Here is a 27615-nt window from a genome sequence, read left to right as displayed (position 1 = left end):
ATATGTGAAAACATTATCTTTTTTCTAGCCAAGAGGATTCTTTGACTATTTGGTAGTCTAGTCATCTCCAAAGTGGAGTTCAAATATAAATCCTTGTTGTGACCTTGTGAAACAAAAACAGTCATTACTTTCTCAGTTAATTCAGCCAGAGAAGTGTTTATTTTCTGTGCAGAGCAGGCAGCTTCCAGAAGTGCCAAATAGCCAGGGAAGGGTGGCGTTCATTCTAGAGAGGGAGGCGTTCCTAATAAAGAACAATCAAACAGGGTTGCAAAACCATCAGCTATTTAATGACTCTAATGCCTTCTTGAGTCTCTTCTCCCTCCAAATAATATATCAGCGTTAAGGATATTTCTCCCAATGGCCATGTATTTGGCTTTCTAATTATTTACTTTCATTTCCAAATCAGTTTGAGTGTTCATGACACTCAAAGAGCAAGGAGGAAAGAATAGGAATTCCAGATGCATTGATGTTCGGTATGTCTCTGGCTGTTCACTCATTCACAAGCTCGCAGGTTAATTGATCTTAGGGTAGATTCTGAATATATCATGGTGCTAATGAATATTTTGACCTTAGGAGGTCTCCATGGAGTGCTTGCTGTTGGCCTTGTAGTGTGACTTTGTAGCTCAACAGAATTGTAGTGAAACGTTGTAACTTAGGTCACCTTTAGAAGTACATTCAATTAAAAATAACTTGATTGCCTGTTGTACACTCTGTACATGTACTTGTGCGTGTATTTTAAAAATCTATTATTAGAGTCATTTTAACTTTGAAAAATAGAAATAAAATTAAGACTGTTGCTAATAATAAATTAGCTTCCAAAGTAGTAATTTTGGAAATGGGCTATCAAGATATTTACTTGCCTAAATTGATTTTTTAAAATCATTTTGGTGGACTCTTCTGTTGATACTCCTATTTCTATGGAATGGGGTAGGAATTGTTTCTATGGATGCCAGTCTTAATTCTCAAGTACACGTTACCCTTTACTTCTCAAACACAGCTGCAAGAATCCATGTGCTTGGTACCAATATTTAAAAATAGACTACACAGGCAAAGCAGTCTGTGCGTTCACAGGCAAGCATGATATTATTTTAGAGGTCTCTTCTAAATGTACGGCTGCACTGAGACAGCTCAAAGTATCAGGATGCCTCGTATATACTCTGACACCTCTTCTTGTATGAATTCTGGTGTGCAGTTGGTCAATCGGTTTGAGCATGGAGTGTTGTGATCAGAGTTATGAATGTAATTCCTAATGGGGGCATTTACTATAGCACAGAGGCAGTGAAATTACACCTGGGTCCTTTTCCACTGGCTGGCTACATGGGAAGATAGTGACTAACAGGAACAGACATGAGCATATGTGGATCCCTCATTGCTAGTCCCTGTGTCCTGAGAAAGTCCACAGCATCATCTTCCCAATACAAAGAAAAGGTGTGCAGGTGAAAAGGAAATGAGTACCTTTAGTTTGAACTGGTAGTCCTGTCTGCCCTAGCTGAGAGACTGACCACAGGCTTTAGCCTTGCCTAAACCGACACTTCCGTGTAACTGATGAGTCTTAAGAACAGACATATTTTGGGCAGAAGCTACGGACCTTAGTCTCATGCTTACTTTATTGTTTTTGCCATCCTTGTGTTCTCTAGGAATATTGATGAGAGACTAAGGACATTAAAGGACAGAGGCAGATGCCTTCAGTAGCTGCTCCAGAATAGAGGGGGTGGGAATAGTCAGGTCCTGACCTCCTTCCTGCAGCAAATTCCAACAAGCGCTGTTATGTGCCACCTACACAGAAGAGTGGTATCATATGCTCTGAGGCCACCGAGGCCTGCAGGCTTGTGCTCCACTTTCAGTGAGAAAGTGGGTGGCGTAGCTTGGAGAAGAGAAAACAGATTCCTACAAGAATAGATTTTAAATATATAATTCAGTTTTAGTCTTTTCAGAAATTGATCACAGCCAGTCATAAATCATGTTGGAGAGTCAGGAAATGATCAGCATCTGTCTTGGGCTAAACTCCTTTGGAGCAGACACTACATGTCACTGTTTTATAATGTGTAACACATGTTTACAGTATTCTAGCATTTATTCTGTATTACAGACTATTTAATAGACACCACCCACTTCCCATTCTGCCCCCAAATGCCCAACATAATAAGGAAGACAAGGGAAGCTGATTACTGGAGAAAAATTGTATACACATAGACAGTTCTTGATGAATTTTCATTGAATAAATGATATAATATAAAAAGTCTAGCAGAAATATAAATAGTTGAGCATTTTTACCAATGTGAACAAACACAAACAGGCTTGTGACAAATGGCCTGTTCAGTTTTACATTGCTGATACCAATTAACCTATGCACTACGCTTGATGGTTTGTAAAGCATTTTTTACGGCAGTTAATACATTACCTACAATGAAGGAAGACAAAATTACGTGATCTGAAATAGATTCTTACCCTGTTCCTGCAAATGATACTTGTCCTGCTGAGATGTGCCTACCCTTTAAGCAAGACCACCTCTTCCCTTCACTTTTTGCCTAGGTCCCTGTACCTCTGACTTCACGGTAGCCAGGAGTGCCGTATCCACTGTTTGCACATTTGCCACCCATCTGAGGGGCATACATGTTCTTTATTGTGGGGATAAGATGAAGTTACCCTCAAAGGACTCTCTTTGCTTTCTGGACTGCCCCATGATCCTTTTCTGTCAGCCTCCAAGGTTTTCTGGTTTGCTCTGGGAGTAGCAGGAGGTATACCTTCTCTCAAGTACGGGGGAACATTTATTTAATGGTGGCAAAATTACTGGCAGGGTTTCAATAAAGGCTGCTTTCAACCCGTTGACATTCCTTTTCCCTTGATTGTTTTTGATACGGAGTGAGTCATCTTCAGCTGGTAGATGGTGAAAATGTTAAGATCTTTCTGTTTATTTTTTCCAGATGCTCAGTGGTTCGTGCAGTTGGCGAGTTACTCCTCAGGGGCCAAGGCTGGTTCTGTAGGGAGTTTGGGGCGGGGACGTAGGGGGAGTACAGGAGAACAACTGTCCCCACCATTCGCTCTTAATGTCCTGGGGAATTTTGTTTTTAACCAAGTCAACTTATGTTTCTTGGAGCTATAAAAGGGACTGTATTTAAAATTTTAAATCATAACTTCTGCCCACAGAAATTATCTGTTGTATTATACCCAGTAGACAAGAAACTACCTTTATTTCTGTGTTTTTCACTTTTTAAATTTTGTGTGTGGGAATGCTTCTGTTAACTCTTGTTTCCACATCCACTACTGTTTCCCCATTTCTTTTCTCAAGTCACATATAAGTAAGCATTTCTGGAATTATCATACTGCAAACTACATTCTTCCTGAAACATTGAAACACCTCAGGGAAACTTCCTGCATTCTCCTAAGGGTCTTCATTTGCTTCATTTGTATACCTGCTTATGTGTCTATTTTATATAAGAAGCTTAATATTGGGAATCTTTTTTCTGTTATGAGTGATTAAAACCAAACAAACATGATCAAAGCCAAATAAGAAAATGCTTCTGTGCATTTATAATGATGAGAACAATGTGCAAGTGGGGGAAACTCCTGTTTGAAAATTTCCAGAACAGGAATTTGGTCTAGCAAACATGAAAGCAGTACCTGCTGAATCCTGCATGAGCCCCCACTCCCAGTATGCTTGCTACAGTGATATTCATCTCCCACAACATGATGATTGCTTCTTTGGACAGTATCAAACCCTTCTTCAGAAGCCTGATTTTGTAAACACTTACTTTAGAAGTAATGATCAATTGGCCAGGCACGGTGGCTCATGCCTGTAATCCCAGCACTTTGGGAGGCTGAGGCAGGCAGATCAATTAAGGCCAGGAGTTCAAGACCAGCCTGCCCAACATGGTGAAACCCTGTCTGTGCTAAAATTACAAAAATTAGCTGGGTGCAGTGGCATACTCCTGCAATCCCAGTTACTGAGGCTGAGGCAGCAGAATTGCTTGAACCTGGGAGATGGAGGTTGCAGTAAGCTGAAATCGTGCCACTGCACTCCAGCCTGGACAACAGAGTGAGACTCCATCTAATAATAATAATAATAATGATAATAATAATAATAATGCTCAATAGAAATTTCAACTTTCTTTTAAATTATTGAAAGAACATTTTCTTACAGATGTTCTAAGTCATCTATAGGAGCTATTTCTATAATTAGCTAGTTTGTTATAATATCACAAACTTTGATAAGTTTTATGATAGGATTGCTTAGAAAATTGTAATCAACTCAGGATTTAGAAGCTTGAGAAAACATAAAGGATATGATTTAGAACTTCAGTAAATGAAGGACTTTTGTACATTAGTTATATTAGGGCTACAAACAATATTTATACATTCATATCTAAATTTACCCTGAAGGCTGAAAAACATTTATTAATAAGGGCAAGCCTTGGGCACCTGGATTACATTTGACATAATTGGCTGTGTTTCATGAATGCTCCCGTAGTTCTTGGCCCTCCAAAGATGATGAGGGGCTCTAGAATAATGGATGGTTAGGAGCGTTGAGGTTTTCTCTTCTGGAGTGTGATGCAATTAAAGAGAAAGAACAGTTGTGACTATGTGGACACACACATGAGAACAGTCACCCAGCATGCTAGATACCTGATAAACTGCAACTGGGAGTTCTAAATAACATGGAAACTTTGGCACTGGCACCTGGTTTCCCACTTCCTGTCTACATCCTAAGGATATAAGAATAGGGAAAACCTTACACCAACGCTACAAACTAGAAAGAGCATCATCATTATCGTAATGATAACTGTGATTTGTTGGATGCTTCCATTTGTTTAGGCACCCAGCTAAGTGTATTATTACATGTATTATTCCTTCTTCTTCAAAACAACAACAAAATTCTGGTTTAGGTACACTACTCTCTTCATGTAACTGGTGATGGCTCAAGGGGAGTCAAGTAACCAACCCAAGTTTGCATAAGTTTGAAGGAATAGATTCTATATCTAAATCCAGTTTGACCTCTGAGCTCACCCCTCTACTGTTGTACTACCTATATCCTGAAAAATTAAGGAATGCCTGCTAGATTTAATGTCTATATGACCAGGCTGAAGGATAAATGAGAACTGAGTCTTCCTGAAACCCTGTGATGCTCTGGAAAAGAGCCAGCCAATGCCTATCCTCTTGTATTTGGAGAGGCCAACGTAGAAAGTGGGATAGGTAGGAGATGCTGATTGAAATCCCTTCTGTGACTGTGAAGGAGACGTTACAGAAAGCAGCATGGCAACAGTGCATGACTCAGACAGAGGCAACAACCTGAGAGCTGGTCATTCCCTTATACTCTGCAAGGACAGACAATGACAGACTTCCTTGTACCTAGTAAGCAGACACAGCCAAAGAGACTGCATATCCTTAACACAGATGGGGGAAAAAACCTAACTAGGAGCCCATTTATCTTGAAAGGCCTGCCATTGGCCTTTACTCTCTCTCACTTGAATGAAAGGGGCAATGAAATGTACATTTGTACCGGTCTACCTGCCTGGTATTAAAGAAGCATTTTAATGGCAACCAGCTGGACAGTAAATATATTCAGGAAGATTCTACCTGCATGCCCTGCTTGTGGATAAACACCAGATCTGGGTTAGCTCCTACTGGTCCAAGGATGGAGTAAACAAGAAAAAAGAAAACATAAGGCCCATGAAAGATCTTGCAGCATAGAACAAAGAAGATAACGTAACATTTAAAATGCAAAGGAACAACTTATATTTGACAAAATTATTACAAGAAACAAATTTTAGAGTATCATTTTTAGATACCATCTGTCTTGTGTCTTACAATTTGAAGAAACCTAGGCGTTGAAGTGAAGGAAGCCAGATTGTGAAGGGTGGACTAGCTGTGAAGCTAGGGAAGAGAAAGCACTGAATGGGGCATAGATCTTGGAGGCAGATTGCTGGGAGTGAGTCCAGACTCCCAAACTTCTAGTTATGCAGCTGTGGGCAAGTCCCTTGCCCTCTCTTGGTGCTACAGTTTTCTTATCTTTAAAATGAGCATCACAGCACCTACATAATATGATTGTTATGAAAACTTAAAGTGTATCAGCAGAATTAAAGCATGTATTGAAAGTAGTAGAAAAAATCAACATTGTAAAAAAATTGAATCAGTAACAAACTTAAGAAGATCTCCTGGAACTCAGTGGAAAGGATTAAAGTGATAAAGTAGAAATGAAGATTCATGTATGTGCAAGATACAGAATGGAGATCCACCAGAAGAAAAATTGATGTTCCTCAAAGAGACCGGAATGAGTGGAATGAATGCTACCACCAAGATTTCACATAATTTTTAGATTAAAAGGGCTGTATGCCCAGAATATACCAGCTGCCACCAAGAGTAATCTTAAATATTATGTATTTTAAGGTAAGAAAAAGAATTGACTTAGTAAGGTAGAAAAACAGAAGGTTTACTGAAAAGGAAAAAAATCTACCTGACCTCAGGCTTGGTCTTGCATACTTCTGAATTCAGGAGATGTTGAAATTAGTATCTACTGTTGTAAAGGTTACCACCTAAGCATGTTTTTACCAGACAAGGCAGTGTTTACATAAGAAGAAAACAGAAATCATCCTCAAAGTGGAAAGGATATAAAATATTTCCATCTAATAGCTGCTTGAAAAAAAAAAAAAAATACCTGAAAGATTCCCTAGTTGAAAATAAGCATAAAGAAATTAGGTGAGCCTGGGCAACATGGTGAAATGCTTTCTCTACAAAAAATACAAAAATTAGCCAGGAGTGGTGCTGTGTGCCTGTGGTCCCAGCTACTTGGGAGACTGAGCAGGGACAATCACTTGTCCCCGGGAGGTCAAGGCCGCAGTGAGCCATGATGGCACTCCAGCCTGGGGGACAGAGCAAGACCCTGTCTCCAGAAACAAACAGAAAGTGTCCAAGAAGAGCAAGAAATCAGTTACTAGTTCTAATCCTTGGTTGGGGCATCAAAGGACTTAAGAGAATCAAGTGGACTTGCCATTGAGTGTTGACCCGACTCTGAATGTTTGCAGAGTTATACAGGTGATTCTTATGAGTGGTCAGGATTGAGACCTATTGCTTTAGCAACTTTACTCAAGATAAAATAAATACAAAGAAAATTAGACAAGTGAGGATATTACCAAAGATATCTGAAAATATTTCTTTTATTTTCAAATTTATGCAAATTTATTTGAAAATATAAACCTTTCTAAGCTATAAAAGCAAATTTTAATATATTAAGAAACAATTTTTTTCAACCACAAGACTTAATTTCATGAAAAAGTCTTTTAAATGTATCTCTAATTTACATATAATTCCAATCAAAATTATGATTGCTTATTTTTCAAAGCAGATGAAATCTAAATTGCATCTAGAAGAATAAGCTGGTTGCATAGCAGATTTTAAGAAATGAACATTGTGAGAGAGTGTTGTCCTACTGGTTGGTAGCATTTACTAATATAAATTAAAACATTAATATTGTTGAATTATGAATAGAAAGACAAAGGAAACAATAGAAGAGTCAATAACAGGTCCAGTGTTAAAGAGATAATACAGTTTATAATGATAAAAGGGACAATTTATCACAAAGACATAAGTGCTTATGTGGCTGATAACAGAGCCTCAATTATATAGGAAGCAAACACTGACAATTAAAAAGAGAAATACATAATTTTATAATCATAGTAGCTTTTAATAGCTCTCTCAGTAATTAATAGAAGAGCTAGAAAACAACTCAGTAAAAACATAGAAAACAGAAACACCCTCAGCCACCTTGATTAATTGACATTTGTAGAGTATTAGATCCAGTAATGCAGAAAACACATTCTGGTCAAGTGTATGTGATACATTTACTGAGGCAGACCATATGCTGGGCCATAAAACAAGTCTTAATTTAAATAATAGGTATTCAGTGACCTTAATAGACTTAAATGAGAAATCAGTCACAGTTAGCTATTTAGGAAAATTCCAAGTATCTGTGGATTTAAAAAAAAAAAACAACAAAAAAAAACTCTCATGTGTCCAAGACAAAATCAAAAGGGATTTAGACAGTAATTTGAACTGAATGGCAGCAAATATACAACATGTCGAAACATTTGAGATGCAGCTAAACAGTGCTTAGAGGAAAATTTAGAGCTCTAAAGGTTTATATTGAAAAGGAGAAAGATGTAAAATCAATGACCTATGTTTCTACTTTATGAAATGACATAAAAGGCAGGAAAGTAAACACAAAGTAAGTAGAACGGAAAACGATTTTGTTAAAAGCAGTCAATGAAATGCAAAATAGACATACAATAGGAAAAATAATAATAAGGATAAGAGTTGATTCATTGAAAAGATCAGCAAAATTGAAATACTCCTAGCTAGAATGAACAAGAAAAAAAGAATGCAAATCACCAATATTAAGAATGGAAAAAGTGATTTATCATTATAGATTCTGCAGACATTAAAAGGATATTCAGTAAATACTATGAATACTTTTGACAACCTAGATAAATAGGCAAATTTCTTGAAAAAATACCACTTATAAAACGAATACAAGAAGGAATAAAAAATCCAAATAGCCTTGATTCTATTTTAAAAATTGAGTTCACTATCAGAAACTTTTCCCAAAAGGAAATTTCAGGCCTAGATGGTTTCCCTGGTAAATGGGTGAACTCATTTTATGAGCTCAGAGTATCGTAATCCCAAAACTGCAAAGGTATTAAAAAAAAGAAAATTACAGAGTAATACTCCTCATAACTATAGATATAAAAAATCCTAAAAAGGCCGGGCGCAGTGGCTCACGCCTATAATCCCAGCACTTTGGGAGGCCGAGGCGGGCAGATCATGAGGTCAGGAGATCGAGACCATCCTGGCTAACACGGTGAAACCCCATCTCTACTAAACACACACAAAAAATTAGCTGCGCCTGGTGGCAGGCTCCTGTAGTCCCAGCTACTTGGGAGGCTGAGGAGGAAAAACCACATGAATCCCAGAGGCAGAGCTTGCAGTGAGCCAAGATCGCGCCACTGCACTCCAGCCTGGGCGACAGAGCGAGACTTCATCTCAAAAAAAAAAAAAAAAAAAAAAAAAATCCTAAACAGAATATTAGAAAATTGAATTTCCAACAATATATCATAATCAAAGAGTTTAATATTCAAGCATCAAACAATAAAATTCACTGTATTAACAATATAAAGGACAAAAACCACATGTTTTCATTAATAGATGCAGAAAAATATTTGAAAAATTTCAACAGCAAACCAGGAATAGTAGAGAACTTCAAAGTGATAAAGGGTGCAGCTACAAAAAAGAAAAACAGAAAAAAAAAAAACTAAACGAAAACTGAAAAACAACAACGAAAAAACCACACGGCCAGCATAATAATTGAGGGATGCAATTTAGACACGAATAAGAAAAGCGCTTAGCACTTTTACAGCACTTTTGTTCAAGGTAGTGCTGGAAATCTTAGCCATTGCAAGATGGAAATAAAATTTTTAAAAAGCATAAAGAAGTAAAACTGTCACTTCTGCAGATATTATTGCTTACGTAAAAATTCTAGGTAATCTTCAAAGACAACTACTGAAACCAAAAAAGGAATTTATAAAATGTGTAGAATTTAAAACTTTGTATTGAAAAATCAGTTATATTCCTACATACTATTAGAAAAATAATTAGAAAGTGAAATTTAAATAATTTATTTGCAGTAGCATAAAAAATACAATACTTAAGAATAAACCTAACAAAATATATTCAAAACAAAGCTTTTATGTTGAAGACAAAATGAAAATTGCTGAGAGAATATAAAACGACTTACCAAACTCAATTAAAATTTCAGGAGACTTGTTTAAATCTTACAAACTGATTCTAAAATTTATGTGGAAAACAGAGATCCTGGAATAACAAAAGCAATTTAAAAACAGAAGAGTTTTAAAGACTTAGCCTGCCTGATTTCAGCACTTATTATAAAGCAAAGAAACATACATATACCTCACAGAATAGAACAAAGAATCCAGAAATAGAGTCACGTATGTGGTCAGTTGATTTTCAACAAAGGCATCAGAGATATTCAATGGGTAAAGGCTAGTCTTTCCAGCAAATGATTGAAAAATTGGATCTATATGTGGAAAAATTGAACATCAACCTTTTTTTTTTTCTAACACCATACACAAATATTGCCTCAAAGTGGATCATGAACTTAAAAGCTAAATACATACAACTTCCAGGAGAAAATCTTTAGACTTCAAATTAGACAAAGGTCTCTTAGCTGTTAAATAGAAGATGAAAAACATGAAACCTTAAAAAGTGGTTAAATTGGATTTCATCAAATTTAAAAACATACTCTCTAGAAGTAAAGACCTAATGGTAATATTTCAGTGCCTAGGGCAGAAATGGTGAGTTGGTTCATCTGTGCTCCGGTTGTTATTGATAGGCGGTGGCTGTCTGGAGTCTTATTAAGACAAAGTTGGAGGTTGTTCAGGATTCAGCTTTAAGTGCACTGATAATTTAATAATATCTGGGCAAGAAAGTGGAACAGTGCAGCACTTGTATACCATTCTTGACCTAGTTAGGGAATAAAGGTGTTGTTATTTTCTACAGATGAGCATGGGCTCCCACATCTGGCTGAGATGAGCACTAATGAATGTGTGCAGGATGGTAAGTGGCATACAAGGCCAAAAGAAAGTGGTGGGAGATTTCAGAAAGGAGACAGGTTACTTCTGGCTCTGACTTCTGTGAAACCAAGCCTCTCATGAATTCTGTTAGTATGGTCTATACTTTGAGAGAAAATTGGTGGTTTATCGAAGTATGCCTTCCAGATTTTAGCTTTGGGAACAAAATAAATCGAAGTCTTGGTATGATTCATGATATGCATTATGTATATTCCTGGCATGACAATTTCCACACCTCCAGATTATGATGTCTATGAGCAGGTAGGACATTGTAGGTGGCAGAAAGGTTGGGAGATGAAGGTGGGAGGCGAGAGGGAAGAGGAAAAGCTTACCTCTTCTCTGACATTCTCAGCATTGCACAGAAAATCATTTGACACCATGACACACTCCTTCACTTCTGTGGCTCAAGTGTATCTTCACACATAGATGCGGTGTCTGAGATGCAGACACTGAAATGAACTCAGTTCTTTTGGCATTTAAGTCGTAATTCTAGAAGTTATTTTTAGTTCCTGGCCAGTTAATTTCTAAGGCTTTCTGATCATTGAAGGGCATTGGGCAATGATTATCCTTCTCCAGACGACTGTGTAACTTTTATATTGTTATTCCACTCTGCAGTCACCCAGCCATTCCATATGTGTGTGTGTGTGTGTGTGTGTGTGTGTGTGTGTGTGTGAGAGAGAGAGAGAGAGAGAGAGAGAGGGAGAGAGAAGGAGAAAAGAGAGAAAGTACGTGAATGTGTGAACTCACTCCTCTGCTATTCAACCCCTCTTAGAGCGAGAATGAGTTCTGAGGACCATGGCGTATCTCTGGCTTCCCATTCCCTTTTATTTACAAGTAGGAATTTACCCCTTCCTTCTTAAAAGAGCTTTTAATGTTAGTGTTATTTAATGTTGCTCTACTTGAACTCCTTAACACTAAGACAGAGATTTACAGCTGGATAGATAAATTTTTATGTTGACTGTTTGGAAAAATCTCTATGTATTTTCTCTCCTTTTTGATTTTGAGTCATAGAATTTCAGGGTTTGAGAGGAATATAACAGTTTAGAAGCCAAGGACCTTCCTGACTTTTGAGACTTCTGAGTTACATTTCTATCACGTGTTTTTTTTTAGCCTGTGTTTGAAACACAGCTGGAGACAGAGATTTTTGTTCCAATCAAATGCAGCTCGTTGTATCTGTGGAAAACCTTTGACCCTTAAAAATTCTTTATTATATTAGCCATAATTTTATTCCTTGGGAATCACGTAAATAAATCTTCAAACACCTCTTTAAACATAAAATGCTTTCAGATATTGAAAGAGCACCATCATGCCTCTGGAAGGCTTTTCCTCTTTCAAGTGTCCCTAGTTCTTTCTGCTCTTCCTCTTCAGTGTTGTTTTCAGATCCTTTTGCTATTGATTGTTCTTTGAATACTTCAGCCAAAAGTGAGTCCATAGGTCCAGTTCTGATACCTGTTCTCTACTGAGTAATGAAGTCTGGGGTTGAGTTGCTGGTTTGGAGGAGGGGCAGTGTCTATTTCATGGTTTGCTGGCTCAATATCTTGTTGATTGACACCCCTAAGTGTTTTTCATGCTTGCTTCTGTGTTTGTACTCAAGAACTGACTCACATTTCTTCCTGAAAAAGTCCATTTTGTCAGACTGGACTCAACATTTCGACCATCCGCTGTGGCTTTTTGTATTATTGGCACCCAAGATAGTGACAGCTGTGTTTAGCGGGTTAGAGCTGAGTACAGAATTCCTTGGCAGTCTTCTTGCAGTTACATCTATATTAATGCTGGTTTTTTGTTATTTTTTGTTATTCTTAGGTAATCAGTGGTTTGTGAAAGCATATCTAGAAACCATTTTTATCATTGGATTTTAAACTTAAATGATACAATATATTCTGTGCAGAATCTTGAAAAACTGTTTAAGTCTGATTAGATCATGTTAGTATATGGTCAGTAATAATGGAAGTACAAATACAGCATATAGAAAACTAACTTTTGAGAACATTGTCATACTTTTGTCTTTCTTTTAAACCTAATTTCTTGTACTGGTTTAAAAAGTGTTGTAAACAATAATTATTTTCGAAGCCTTTTCTAGCATTCCAAAATACTCTAGTCATAATTGTCTTTCAGTGCTTAAAAATGTAGGCTTTAGAGTAAGACTTGCCTGGGTTGAGTATCAGCTGCTGTTAAAGTGACCTTCGGCAAGCACATTAAGTTTTCTAAGCCTCAGTCTGCTTATTTATAAAATGTGAATTAAAATAATGGCTATCTTCTGGGCCTATTTTTAGGACAAAATGAATAAAAAGCACCTAGCAATAAATAATGTCAATAAAAGTTATCTTTTGTTAGTATTGTTTTTAAAATTGTTACAGAATTATTTTGGCTTTTCATAAAATGAAAAGCTTATAAGCTTGTCAGTATGTTTTGAAATTGATAGTATGTTTTATAATGTTTTAATTATGACTCACAGTACAAGTTCTAGTTTCTATTTCTCAGAGGATTACATGCTATAGGAAAGATTGTATATTTTAAGTATGCTTTCTTTTATTTTTACTAATCATGTCAAAACTAGTTCAATTGATTATATCAAACAAGGAAAGCCAAAGTAGGAACCTCATGTATGTGAAATCCTCGGTAATAATGGTCGTCTTTCAACTTCCTGCTTGCAACATTCTCAACAAGATCTTCTAAAACTTCACATTCTGATGAAATTATATATATATGTGTGTGTGTGTGTGTGTGTGTGTGTGTGTGTGTGTGTATTTTTTTTTCTTTTCTTTTTTTCCAAGACAGAATCTCACTTTGTCACCTAGTCTGGAGTGCAGTGGTGCGATCTTGGCTCACTGCAAGCTCCGCCTCCCAGGTTCACGCCATTCTCCTGCCTCAGCCTCCCGAGTAGCTAGGACTACAGGCACCCGCTACCATGCCCGGCTAACTTTTTTTATTTTTAGTCGAGACAGAGTTTCACTGTGTTAGCCAGGATGGTCTCAGTCTCCTGACCTCATGATCTGCCTGCCTTGGCCTCCCAAAGTGCTGGGATTACAGGTGTGAGCCACCGCACCAGGCCAAACTTATATTTTTATACATCAGTGTGGCTAGGTTTAAGAGTTCCTTTAAGAGTCTGTTTTTATTATTACAACTAGTTCGTGTCTTCATAATGACTCATTTCCCTAAAGTGCATTTCATTCTCAAGTAACTCTGATGCATAAACCAAGATATTCTCTACACATTCATCTCTTCCTTTTTTAGGGTCAGGCCTCCTCAAGCCCAGCATAATAAACATTTCAAGTCATTTTTTGTTACATGATCTCCTTACCTATTAAAACATGTCTATATTGTTGATCTGCCTTTATTAAACATAATGTAATACATTAAAAATTAAAAATAAGCACTCTGTTGCAAAGTAAGATTTTAAGAACAGTAAACTTTTTACAAGAATGTTAGAAGGAATACACATTTTGTTTGTTGAAAAGTAGGTAAACTGAAGAGATTTCAAGTGGCTTGGACATATGTTTCATTACAGATGTTTCCTTGAATCCAAATTAAGCTAAACTCTGAAACTTTTGACATGAGCACAAGACGAAGAGGTGGCAGTGAGGGTTGGCAGTTCATGGGGAGATACATGGGTGAAGGAGGGGAAGCATCCCAAGCAACACAAAGGCCTGGGGCAGAAGAGTGCTGAAAGGCTTTGAACAGAGAAATGATGAGAAGGTTTCCATTTTAGAAAGACTACTCTGACAACTGTGTAGTGTATAGAGTGCCTCCATGCTGCACAATTCAGGGGGTGCAAAGAAAAATGATCATTACAAAGCACGGTGAACCATAGAAAACCAACTGATATACCCTGTAGTTCTCCTGGAACTGCTGTCACCTGGCTTTAGGCTGGAGAGTTGATGAATCCTTCCTGGGATCCCAGCTTTCTGTGTTGGGCAGTGGGTGAACTGATCCTTAGCTATCATTTTCTCTAGAATTAGTCCTGCATAGAGGAGTCTGACATTGGCCTAACTTCCTCTCCAGGTTCCTGGGAAGATTGCCCCACCTGGGAAGGAGACTTCCCTCCAACAGGGAAATGTGGTCTGAGCTCTTTCTTCAAGGATACATCTGCTATTTTCCTAAGTCTGTTAGATGCTACCTTTATTCAGTCAACAAGTATGCGTTATGCACCTGTTTTTTGCCCTGTAGTGGGTTGGATGTGTCAGTTAAATACAAGTACCCCCACTTAAAAGAAACTCAAGGCAAAATGCTTAAGAGACGATATAGGCCAGTGAGTCCCAGAGTGACTGGTCTCTTCCCATAAATCACAGATGATAAACTGGGTGTCCTGCTATCCAAACCAGTCCTGCCAGTTTTATTTTGTTTCACTGGCAAAGTGTCATGATTTAAAAAACAAAACAAAACACAAAAAACGTGGCTGCCTTTTGCTAGAGCATATCATCTCTAGTTCCCCAAAAGTCTGCCATTTCACACTGATTAGTAGCATGCCAAATGTACGCACTGATGTTGGCTACCTGTCTCCTGCATGCGTTTGTGGGAGTCAGCACTGCCCAGCATCTTAATAGTGGGGAACCTGTTGTTGGATCTTGAAATTTCCAAGTCACCAAAAGTTCCTAGATAGATAATGGATCTACTATATTTTCTATTCCTCCATCTGGGAAAACTCATCCACTGGTGGTAGGATATATGCATATAGAAAAGTAACTCTATTTCTCTCTGGGAGTAATTTTAAAAATACATGAGTATATATTATTCCAACATTAAATATATCAAAATATTTTTTAAAATTAGTTATTAGTGGATAATTTGTCATATTCTATGTTGTGAGTACACTGAATTTATATTATAGCATCGTCTTCATGTCCTATTGTTATTTAATCTATGACTTTTCACCATGGAATCAAAATGGTCAACTGCATTCTAATTTATAAGCCTGATAGAAAGCCTGATCAAAAAGGACATTTTAATTGTTAGAATTACATATTTCTAGAAACCCTTGCTATAAGACAAGAATATCAAAAGTACATGTTGAATATATGTGATATATACAAATAAATACATATGTGGTCATAGAACAACAACCTGTCATCTCTGAAAATAATAAATATGTGTTTAAGAGTCAGTTTAATGTTAATGAAGAACATGTAGTTTTTGACATTCATTTTGCCTGGTGTCCATACTTTTAGGGACTTAAAAATGAAAGAATGAGACCAGGTTTATTGTCTAAACTCAAGGTGTCTTAAGCAACAAATGATACCACTTCATTTCTCTCATTTTGACAACAAAAGATGTCAGCAGCACAGTTGCATAGCTAGTTAGCAGCAAATACAAAACCACTGTATCTATCCTTAAAGGAATCTAATGTACATATTTTATACTTCATAAAGGCTAAATGCCAGTCCATATTTGTGAAGCAAATAAATTGGCGGTTTTAGGCTGGCACGGAGGCTCACTCCTGTAATCCCAGAACTTTGGGAGGCTGAGGCAGGAGGATTACTTGAGCTTAGGAGTTCAAGATCAGCTTGAGCAACATAGTGAGACTTCATCTCTACCATAAATTTAAAAATTAGCTGGGCATGGTGGCACATGCCTATAGTCTCAGCTACTCGGGAAGCTGAGCCGTGGGAAGATCACTGAAGCCTGAGAGTTCAAGGCTACAGTGAGCTGTGATCACGCCACTGCACTCCAGCCTGAGTGACAGAGCAAGACCCTATCTCAAATAAATAGGCAGTTTTATGTTTATCAACTTGTACACGTATCATTATACAACATTTTCAGCAGAAAAAAATTCATCTGCATTTAACAGTGTCACAATGTGACTCAGTTAAAACTAGTAATTTTAAAATAAAAACAAACAGAACAAAAATACACATGTAAAAAACTATTTCACGCCAGTTAAAAAAAAAAGAAATATTTTTTGACAATGAAATCTGTTGGGTAAAACTGGAACTAGGTCTGTGATATATGTATTTACCTCTTTTATTATACAATCAATTTTAACCCACTTATCAAAAAGTTTACTCAGGCTTAAGAATAACCTGCATGTTAAGAAATTGCTTGATTAGTGTTACAAGTACAGTACATCATAAAATATGTTGTATGGGTGAGTAGACATCAGGCATTTACAATGGGTTGTTAAAATGTCAGTTTCAGCAGATAACTCATTGTAATGAATATCAGATACTCAAGTGAGGACCAAGATGCAAATTTTCATAAGAAATATTTAAAAGCTAGTGTTGACTTTTAAACCTTTCATCCACATTGAGGGTATAAAATAATGTAGGTTTTGGACATTAAAGAAAGATTTCTATCAGAGAGCATTTCTCTGCAGAGAATTCTGCTGAGTCCTGCCCCATTCAGTTGCTTCTCCCTTCATCTGAAGAGAAGAGGGGTTCAGAGAGACTTTTGAATGACATAATAGGTTTTTTCCTGCAGATCTTGGTGGGCTCAGTGAAGGTGGGGCTGAACAAGCAGCCATTCTGTGGACGTGAAGGAGAGATAGATGTGGGGATCATCTTGTGGAGACTCCCAGCTTTTGTTTAGATAAAGATCCATGAGTGTTTCCTGTAGACCAGGTTGGGCCATGGTCTTGAAATGGTAGGAATGAGATCGATTAAAGTCCTCTTCAATAGGGAAGTCTGTAGAGAACATGGGACCTCAGCTGTCAAAAGGTGCATTCCCAGTGCTGATAAGGAGAGTATGCAGGGCTGGGCTTCATGGGTGTGCAACCTGAGAAGTCACAGAGGCCGTGCATTTAGAAGGGTCCCTTGTCTGGTTAAATGATGTGCTGTTGCCATATTGAAATGCTTAATAATTTTGAACAAAAAGCCCATGTCTTCATTTTGCAGTGGGTCCTGCAGATTATGTAGCTTGTCCTACATTTATGGCCTACATTGAAGAAACTGTAGATGAAGGGGTCCCAGCAGTGCAAGAGGGGGTGTTCCTCTAAGAAGACACCAAGTACTTCATGGGAAAAGAGTAGACTTTAAATATTCTTCACACTGGGTTGGTAAAGGTAGCTGACCAACTGAACCAGTCAGGTATGGCATTCCTGCTCCCTTCACCACTCCTTTATCATCTACCTCCAGTCCTTTCCAACCCAGAGGTGACTACAACAGCTTAGAATGAGGGGGAGAAGGTTTTGGGAAAAGGAGAGAGGTTTTCATATATACCTCTTTGCCAGGTGGTAAATGTTAGCCTGCAGCAGATGCTAGCTGAGGAAGGGAGGTTGCCATACCACTGAATGAATATGGACATTCTAATAACCAAATTAAGGCTGTTTTGACTCAAAGTGACTGTAGGTCTTTTATTAAATTAAAACGATTAGAAAAAAACATAGAGTTATCCAAGTGTTCATCCAAGGGTGGAAGAAGAACTACTACACTGAATAATATTAAGAAAAATGTGAAGGACAAAATGAAATTGCTTTTGAAATTGCATCTCTCAAGTGATACTTATTCAGCGTGTTGATTACATAATTGAATTTAAAGAATCTAGAAACACAAAGTGCTTTTAACTCATAAACTTTATCTTTTAAGTTTAAAGTGGTCTTCTGAAAGCTAGCTTAAATTTCATGGTGAAACTGGACATTTTGCAAATTTTATTTCTTAATCTAAGTTGATAATAAGGAAAGAAATGTTAGATTTTTCCCATTTGTCATTAGATTTGTGTTTATCTAGTTGTTGGCTTGCTGATAGTGGACTAAAATGGAAAAGTGTAGTTTTCCAATTCAGTTCCCTTTAAAATATGGAACTGTATGGATTAATAATATTTCTTCAGAAAACATGTTTAATGTTTTGGACAAATAAGCTTGATTTATTTTAAGTTAATTTTTCTACTGGCAGTGACATAGATTTTTTCATTCTAATGGCTATTCCAAAATGATCTGAATTAGGAAAATGTTGCTAGTTTTTAATACATTTCTACTGCTCTTTTCCACTTTTATGCAATGACTTTGTAGGCTAATTATAGAAAATTCCATTTGGCCCTCATTACGTGGGTGTGAAATTAACTTTGTCGCTGATGGACTGACATTTAGAGTATAATTAAGTTGCATTCTTTCCTGGGATTCTGTGAACTATATTTTAATGCCCTTCAGTGAGAAGGAGATAGATGCCTTTTTAAATTTTCTGCAGGCTGTTGTAGTTAGTCAAATTTTACAAACTACAAATATTGTGATTTATTTTTACATTAAAAATTTTTATTTTTCAATTAAAATTTTTACATTAAAAATTTCACAAAGAATTTTCTTCTTACCAGACATCCATGTGATTTCCTTCTGGCTATAAAAAAAACTTAGAGGGGATTTTTTTCTATGAGTGATTTAAGCTGATATTATTTTAAATATAAGTTCTATCAATATGGAGATAATTTTATTTTTGAACTTTTGCTAAAAATTATTTTAATTGTCAATATTTCTGATTTTACATTAAATTAGAAAAGGCTAGGTAGAGTGTGGCGGCTCCCAGCACTTTGGGGAGGCCGAGGCTGGGGGATTACTTGAGCCCAGGAGTTTGAGACCAGCCTGGGCAACAAAGTGAGATCCCATCTTAATTAAAAAATCAAAAAAAATAGCTGGATGTGGTGGCTTGCACATATAGTTCCAGCTATAAGACAGGCTGAGGCAGGAGGATTGCTTGAGCCCAGGAGATTGAGGCTGCAGTGAGCTGTGATTGTGCCACTGCGTTCCAGCCTGGATGACAGAGCAAGACCCTGTGGGGTGGGGGGGGTGGGGGTGTGTGGAGGCGGGGGTAAAAAAAGACTGCTCCTTAAATTCTGATCCTTGAGGAGTAGGACATCATGGGAAATAACTATATTTGCATAATTTGCAATATAAGATACAGTATTCTTAATGGAAGAAAATTTGAAAGCAGATGGAATGGCATTCCAGGCTAGTCGGAGACTGGGGGTCACATTTGCCTCTCACTCACCACTGACATCATAAGCCATTACTCATAGCAGTTGGGAATACCAAGTGTAATCACAAAACCTTCTTATAAATATCTTTCGGTATATTTTCATTTCTTTCTTCAATACTTTTCTCTAACTTTGTTCCAGGCTCGCAGGAAGGAGGTATTTATCCAGGAACGGTATGGGAGATTTAATCTAAATGACCCGTTCCTCGCACTCCAGAGAGACTATGAAGCAGGTGCTGGTGACAAAGAGAAGAAGCCAGTGTGTACCAACCCCCTCTCCATCCTTGAAGCAGTCATGGCCCACTGCAAGAAAATGCAAGAAAGGATGTCCGCACAGCTGGCTGCTGCTGAGAGCAGACAGAAGAAGGTATTGAGACGTTCAAATGGTCATTTCCCCCACAACATGATGTTGAATGAGGAGATCATCTCCAAAGTTGTTGTTTATTCTTCAGCATTATATTTTCAGACAGGATTGCAGTAAGTACTTAGAAGTACAAGAGGCTGACAGATTCTTTAAGCCAATGTAACCTAGTGTTTAAAATGTAACTCAAAATAACACTAAACCATAAAGGAAGTATAATAGAAAAATTATGTTTCTGATAATTGTTACTTTGATACTTTCTTTAAAATCCCTCTCTATATGTTTTTGGACTTCCTAGTGCCTTCTAGAAAACATGCTTAGCTGCTAGGTAGGTTAATCCAGTGATAAACCAGCACTCTTTGATCGTATGGTAACATCCCAACTTATTGTATATAGCTTCTGTCTAAAATAGTTATTTGCAATTAGAAATTATTTTATTTTTCTTATTTTTGGTGGGGGAAAATGAAAATAACATGAAGAAAATGGAATGCACGTTTGCGTGGTATATCCAGTCTCAATGTGTCATCTTAAAGTCCTGGTTAGTGTCACACTCACCTCTGGGATGTGATAGCTGTGTCAGCTGCAGACCTCAAGCCTCCTGGTCACATGTGTTTCATTTAAACCAACCTCCTCCTCCTCTCCCCCTCCCCCACCATCGCACACATGTTCCTTTCACTTGAGTATCTGCTTCAAAGAGTACAAAGTTCAATAAAACTTATGATGATCAGCCATAAGGAAATAGAAATTTAAATTTTGCCCTTCCAATATGCTGCCAAGACTATCGATGCCTTTTATTAGAAAAAAGAGTGAGAAAGCTAGAAGCTCATGCTGTGTGGTTTGATTAAAATTAAAACTAATGTGTTCTCTTCACCATTATTATTAAAGCATAAATTAAAATGTTTCTTTTATTTGGCCTTTTCAGATAACTTCTAATATATGTAACACTAGTTGACAGTTAACCTGAATGCACTATACTTATAAATATTTATGATACATATTATCATTTAATGTGTGTCTTTTCCCTGAAATTTTATCCTTACATTAACATATAAATGTCAGTGTTCTGGTGTAGGTGCTGCAAAAAAGGAAACATTTTTCTCAGTATGTTGCATGGTAGGAAACTAAAGCACTGAGTAAAATAAGAAAAATAGAAGGCTTTCCATAGATGTAAGGCAAAATCAGAGTTTTACTCTGGACTTTGCAAGCCCTCTACAAAACCCTGCAGACAACCACTAAGATATCTGGAGGTTTTCAAAACTCCCCACAAACCACATAAACAAGAGCCAGTGAATTTCAGCTGATGTCACTGAAACTCATTTGTATTTCTTGGATGGGATACATTTCAATTATGCCTGTAATGTGTCAAATGAGTTATTTCATAATAAATTATTCCTGCTGGACTTTATACTGCGTTATAAAAAATTAAGAAAACATTTTGTTGTCATTGAATATATAAAAAATACTTTCCTAAATTTTACTTCTGTTCTGCCTTTAACAAAACTCATTTCTCTTTTAGAATTAAAAAAAAAGAACACTTCTAGTTGGATCAAAGATTTTATTATCTAGCTGATTTTTTTTTTTAAATCAACTTACATCCTGTTTGTTTTTGAATGACTGGGTCATTTCCAACCTGGCTGATAGTGAAAGGAAATTGTTTCTGTCCTATGGGTCCTGAGAGGCTAACATAAAATGAGCCAGTGGTGTGTCTCCCATGTATAATGGGAATACAGGAGTCCTTTATAGCCAAATTCATCGGCTGTGTAGTCTCAGTGAAGGGTTTCTCTGGCAGGGAGTGCTACATTTTGTCCTTAAAAAATATTATATTTTAGTAGATTATAGTGTATGAGAAGAGTTACAATTTGTACTCTTACCCTGTGTCTTCACTTAAAAAGAAAATACCGTATCAGCTGATGAAAGCAGAAACACCAAAGTCATCTCTTTAACAACAAAATTACCTGTCACCTTTAGTCCTCTGAAAGCAAATATTTTAACCGAATGTCTTCAGTTCCCTCGCATATAGAGTAAATTGCAGCTTTCAACATCTAAAAGCCATAAGGAAAAAAATCCATTATTTTAAATGAGTTCTATTCTTTAAATCACTGCCAGAGCAAATGTCTGGGAAAGCAAAGGCTCCATTATCTATGATTCAAGTATTTATTATCTGACACTGGGCATATCTCTTTGGTAATTCTAAGACACTTGGCCTGAGCGCTGCTCTGGTTTGCCTCTCAAGGCAGGAGGACAGGGTCCGTGCTCATTCATGCGTTGGCTCCTGCTGCAACTACGAATAGGCGGGTTAACTGTTTGGTAATTTTTGTGCCAGGGAAATTTGGGCAAGAGTCAATTTGGCAAATGGACTGAGCCTGTAAAGCCACTTTGAATAAGCTAATGAGTAATCATCATGGGGAACTTCGCCTCCGGTAATCCACTTCCCATTTTGAGCCAGTAACCCAGGATGGAATGATATTTGGAGTTTTTTGTTTGTTTGTTTGTTTGTTTTTTTTAATCTTGTCTATCATCTTTTAATAGAATTTTCATTCTAATTTATTTGAACAGTAGGGAGGAAATCTATATATTTTCAGACATTTTCTTCACATTTAGGAAGTATAAATTCTAGCCCTGAAGTAGGAAAGACCTTTTAACTTGATCAGAACTTTGAATGTGTGTAGCCAAAATAATAACCTGGAAATTCAGAGAGGGAGCAATTCTTTTCACCAGTGCAAAAGCTAAAAATAACTGTGTATATTAGATACAGCTCCTTCTATGTGTCAGCTCAATATAAATAGGTGAGTTGCATGGCAATAGATGCCACAGACAGGATTCTTAGTTTTGAGGAGGTGAAGCCAATATTCATTGAAAAGGCAGAAAGGGCATTTGTTGACTGGTTTACAGAAATAGTAGTTGGCGTACATCGTGGTTCAGCATGGCTAGCAAAGCCTAGAGGACTAGCTGTTCCCATCCAGCATCACAGACAAGTACCCTCTGCAGAGCTAGTCTGCAGCAGGAGATGCGTCTGCTGATCTGATGGGAAATGGATGCTGCAGCTTGCTTTTCACCCTGTTGATGCCAGACAGCACCGGTGCCCTCACTGCTCCAGATCCTGAGTGGTCCCTCCCTGGGTCCTTCTTTTTTATATCGCTCATTTCCATTTGAAGCCTAAGACAGGTGTATGTCATTAGCCAAGCTTAGGCTACACAGAAGGCCAGGAAAGCAACTGTTGGACATATTTAGCTTCTATAGGGAAGAATCATAAAATAGAGAATTCTCCTAACATAGGAAGGAGTTTCCAGTGCTAGACAACCGAAGAAATGGAAATGGGTCAGAAAAGAACAAAATATTTGTTTTGTTCCCTTGATTTCATATGCCCATTTCTTCTTACAATTGTACTTTATTCTGCCATTTTTATTCCATGTTCTTCATTATATATTGCTTACTACATATATGAATGTATTTTCATTTTAAGTTACTTTCTAGACTTTCATTCAGTAACAACATGGTAGAGAATCATATGTAATAAAATTTTCAGGAGAAGATTTAGGACATTTTGCACATGAATGATTATTTAGCTCATCCCTGAGTCTTTTTTTGTTGCATTGTTACATTACAAAATGCATTTTGATTCCCCAGGAGCATTGCAGAGCCATTATCAAGGGAGAGTTGGAGATTGAGGTCTGTGTTTCTGAGTAGAAATTTCAAGGAGAGAGCAGTTTGCCTGATCCATGTAAATAGAAACGAGCTAGCTGGGCATGGTGGCTCAAGCCTGTAATCCCAGCACTTTGGGAGGTCCAGGTGAGCAGATCGTGAGGTCAGGAATTCAAGACCAGCCTGACCAACATGGTGAAACCCCGTCCCTACTGAAAATACAAAACTTAGTCGGGTGTAGTGGTGTGCGCCTGTACTCCCAGGTACTCAGGAGGCTGAGGGAAGAGAATCACTTGACCCCGAGAGGCAGAGGTCACAGTGAACCAAGATCACGCCATTGCACTCCAGCCTGGGTGACAGAGTGAGACTCTGTCTCAAAAAAAAAAAAAAAAAAAAAAAAGAAAGAAAGAAAGAAATGAGCCAAACCTCTGCTTCCAGGGCTTACCTTCCCACTCTTGAAACTCTAGATTAAGAGGGAGGGGTAGATGAGAACTGTATAGCCCAGATCACTGAATGTTAGCCACAGCCCCTTTGAAATTAAAAATGAAAGAAAAAAAAAAAAAGAAGAAAAGATCTCTTAATATATTTTGTTGTTAGGTATTTGTTTACCAGATTGAGCAGATGGGTTGGGGTGCCCAGAGAGAGAAGAGGACAGGGATGCAACGAGCCTTAAAAGATTTTGGGAGAGCAATAAAGAATACAGTTAATGTCATAAGAGTATTTCGTGGTGTGGCAGATATGCACTCTGCTTTCTCAATTTATAAATGGCCATAATTGCTTTCCTCTCAGTTTGCCACTTTGAATTAGAACTAATTGCCTCTACATTGCTGCTTTGGTCCCACCTACATAGTTTTCCCTTTCATTCTATAAAAACATGTGCTTGGTGCCTCTTCATTCATAGCTTCCAGTTTGGGTGCTATTCTTGGAGCAACCACCCACTTTCTCACTACCAGTGAAGCTGTGTTCATTCTTCTGAGCTCTTCCACACAATCCACTGCTTTTTGCAAAAGAGTTTGGTGATACTGCTCCATGCAAGTTTCCCTCAGCCCCTACTTGAAAGTGGTTCGAAGGAGATATAAATTCAACAATAACATAACAAAGTCACCTGGAACTCCAGAATTTATGTATACTGTGGTTCCTTTTTAACTTGGTATGTGGCCCTGCCATCTGATCATCTCTTTAAAATTTGTGTAGTCCTACAATCAAGTAAGTGGAATGTATGGATTTTCACGTCCTTTGTAGTTTCTAGTGTGGTTCCTTGTACGCAGTTTAGATATTTTCTCTTCAAAAGTTCTAAAGACATTGCTTGTGATAATTGTGTGAACAAATTAATACCAAGGTGACTCAAATTTAAACAAGTGCACATTCACTGCTGTTATACTGACCTGAACAATTCTTTAAAATATTTGTTCCTGGAAACTACTTTATTGATGGTAGGAAAAAATATAGGAAAGAATCAATGATTCTTGATGGTGATAATGACAGGAGGTTTCAAAATTATACAATTAAATTCAGAGAGCTTAAGGGATTCCCCTGAGATGTAATGAGCCCACAGTGTATGCCATTCCCTATTAAATCAACTCATTTGATCCTGAGGATATTGTTATTACATACAGTAAAGGCTATTATAATTGCATTTTAAGCATAAATAAGGTCACAGAGAACTTGAACAGCTGTGCCTATTGGCTTGAAGACAAGCAGTCTGCCTTCAGAGTCCACATACTTAACTGCTGTGCGAGGGCGACTTTCCTATAGCCACTCGGTGGTAGAACTCAGATCTCCTGCTTCTCAGGCTTCCTATATGTACTGTATTTCTTCCTTACTGCTAGAAAATTTGAAAATCCTTAATACCTTGGATTCTTTGTGATTTTTATGTCATTCCCTCAAGCCACTTAAGATTGAGAGACACAGATATTAACACATTTATTCCCCCATAGCTCTACAATCAAGAGAATATCCCAAAGTTTAGAGGGAAAAAAATGCCCATATGATATTGGATCAAAAGACCAGCTCTAAAACCCTTATCATTAAATGTATGATTGATCTAGTTCATGCTTCAAAAAGAGCTAAAAACATGAAGGTTGGGTATTCAAAAGACATTCGAAATGTATTAATAAAGATTGAAACAATCAAGAACAGAGGCCACAGAAAAGATTTTGCTTGAAATGGATCATTTTTCTACATATTATGGAGAATGAACATGCAGGAAATTTTTTAAGTTCCAGGGCACATGTGCAAGACGTGCAGGTTTGTCACATAGGTAAACGTGTGCCATGGTGTTTGCTGCACCCATCAACCCATCACATAGGCATTAACCTCAGCCCGCATTAGCTATTCTTCCTGATGCGCTACTCCCACCCTGCCCCAACAGGCCCCAGTGTGTGTTGTGCCCCTTCCTGTGTCTATGTGTTGACATTGTTCAGCTCCCACTTATAAGTGAGAACATGCGGTGTTTGTTTTTCTGTTCCTGCATTAGTTTGCTGAAAATAATGGCTTCCAGCTCCATCCATGTTCCTGCAAAGGATGTGATCTTGTTACTTTATATGGCTGCATAGTATCCCATGGTGTATATGTACCACATTTTCTTTATCTGGTCTATCACTGATGGGCATTTGGGTTGATTCCATGTCTTTGCTGTTGTGAATAGTCATATATGAAATTTATAATAATGAGTTAGGACTTCTTAGTTTGATCACAGTTTGATGAGCTTTTGCATTTTTGTTAGAAATACCATGTCTGTGATGTTTTGTTTTTCATAGTACATAAGATTCAAAAGGCATATGATCACCAGAAAAAAAGATGTTTATTGTATATACTGGTGGCTTGAAATACTTACTGGCTCATAACATTTATTAAAATTGAAGCCAGGCTTGGCTGGGTGCAGTGGCTCAAACTTGTAATCCCAGCACTTTGGGAGACTGAGGCAGGTAGATCGCTTGAGATCAGGAGTTCAAAGCCAGCCTAGCCAATGTGGTGAAACCCGGTCTCTACTAAAAATACAAAAATTAGCCAGGCATGGTCTCGCATACCTGTAGTCCTAGCTACTTGGGAGGCTGAGGCAAAAGAAATCTCTTGAAGCCGGGAGACGGAGGTTGCAGTAAGCTGAGATCACCCCACTGCATTCCAGCCTGGGCAACAGAGCAAGATTCCATCAAATAAATAAATAAATAAATAAATAAATAAATAAATAAATAAATGCCAGGCTTTTGAACATCAAAAAGCAGTTATTCAAATATTAATATACCATAGGAAATTATTAAAAATCGTGTATCATGATTTGACTACTGTTTTGGTTACTGTAGCCTTGTAGTATAGTTTGAAGTCAGGTAGCGTGATGCCTCCAGCTTGTTCTTTTGTCTTAGGATTGTTTTGGCAATGCGGGGTCTTTTTTGGTTCCATATGAACTTTAAAGCAGTTTTTTCCAATTCTTTGAAGAAAATCATTGGTAGCTTGATGGGGATGGCATTGAATCTATAAATTACCTTGGGCAGTATGGCCATTTTCCCAATATTGATTCTTCCTATGCATGAGCATGGTATGTTCTTCCATTTGTTTGTGTCCTCTTTTATTTGACTGAGCAGTGGTTTGTCGTTCTCCTTGAAGAGGTCCTTTACATCCCTTGTAAGTTGGGTTCCTAGGTATTTTATTCTCTTTGAAGCTATTGTGAATGGGAGTTCATTCATGATTTGGCTCTCTGTTTGTCTGTTACTGGTGTATAAGAATGCTTGTGATTTTTGCACATTTATTTTGTATCCTGAGACTTTGCTGAAGTTCCTTATCAGCTTAAGGAGATTTTGGGCTGAGACAACGGGGTTTTCTAAATATCCAATCATGTCATCTGCAAACAGGGACAATTTGACTACTTCTTTTCCTAACTGAATACCTTTATTTCTTTCTCTTGCCTCATTGCCCTAGCCAGAACTTCCAACACTATGTTGAATAGGAGTGGTGAGAGAGGGCATCCCTGTATTGCGCCAGTTTTCAAAGGGAATTTTTCCAGTTTTTGCCCATTCAGTATGATATTGGCTGTGGGTTTTTCATAAATCGCTCGTATTATTTTGAGATACGTTCCATCAATACT

At 37.5% G+C, this 27615-nt stretch overlaps 1 protein-coding gene across 4 annotated transcripts in view; it reads left to right on the top strand.

The window, feature by feature from the left end:
- Nucleotides 1-27615, top strand: part of CTTNBP2 (cortactin binding protein 2) — a 163769-nt gene that overhangs the window by 42415 nt on the left and 93739 nt on the right. For all 4 annotated transcript variants that reach the window (XM_025379249.1, XM_025379251.1, XM_025379252.1 and 1 more), the window contains exon 3: nt 19674-19898. In XM_025379249.1, the coding sequence (XP_025235034.1) occupies nt 19674-19898 (225 nt within the window). The remainder of the gene's footprint in view (nt 1-19673; nt 19899-27615) is intronic.

The sequence above is a fragment of the Theropithecus gelada genome, chromosome 3 (genome assembly GCF_003255815.1).
Source record: "Theropithecus gelada isolate Dixy chromosome 3, Tgel_1.0, whole genome shotgun sequence".
Taxonomy (NCBI): Eukaryota; Metazoa; Chordata; class Mammalia; order Primates; family Cercopithecidae; genus Theropithecus; species Theropithecus gelada.
This window is presented reverse-complemented; position numbering and strand designations above follow the sequence as displayed.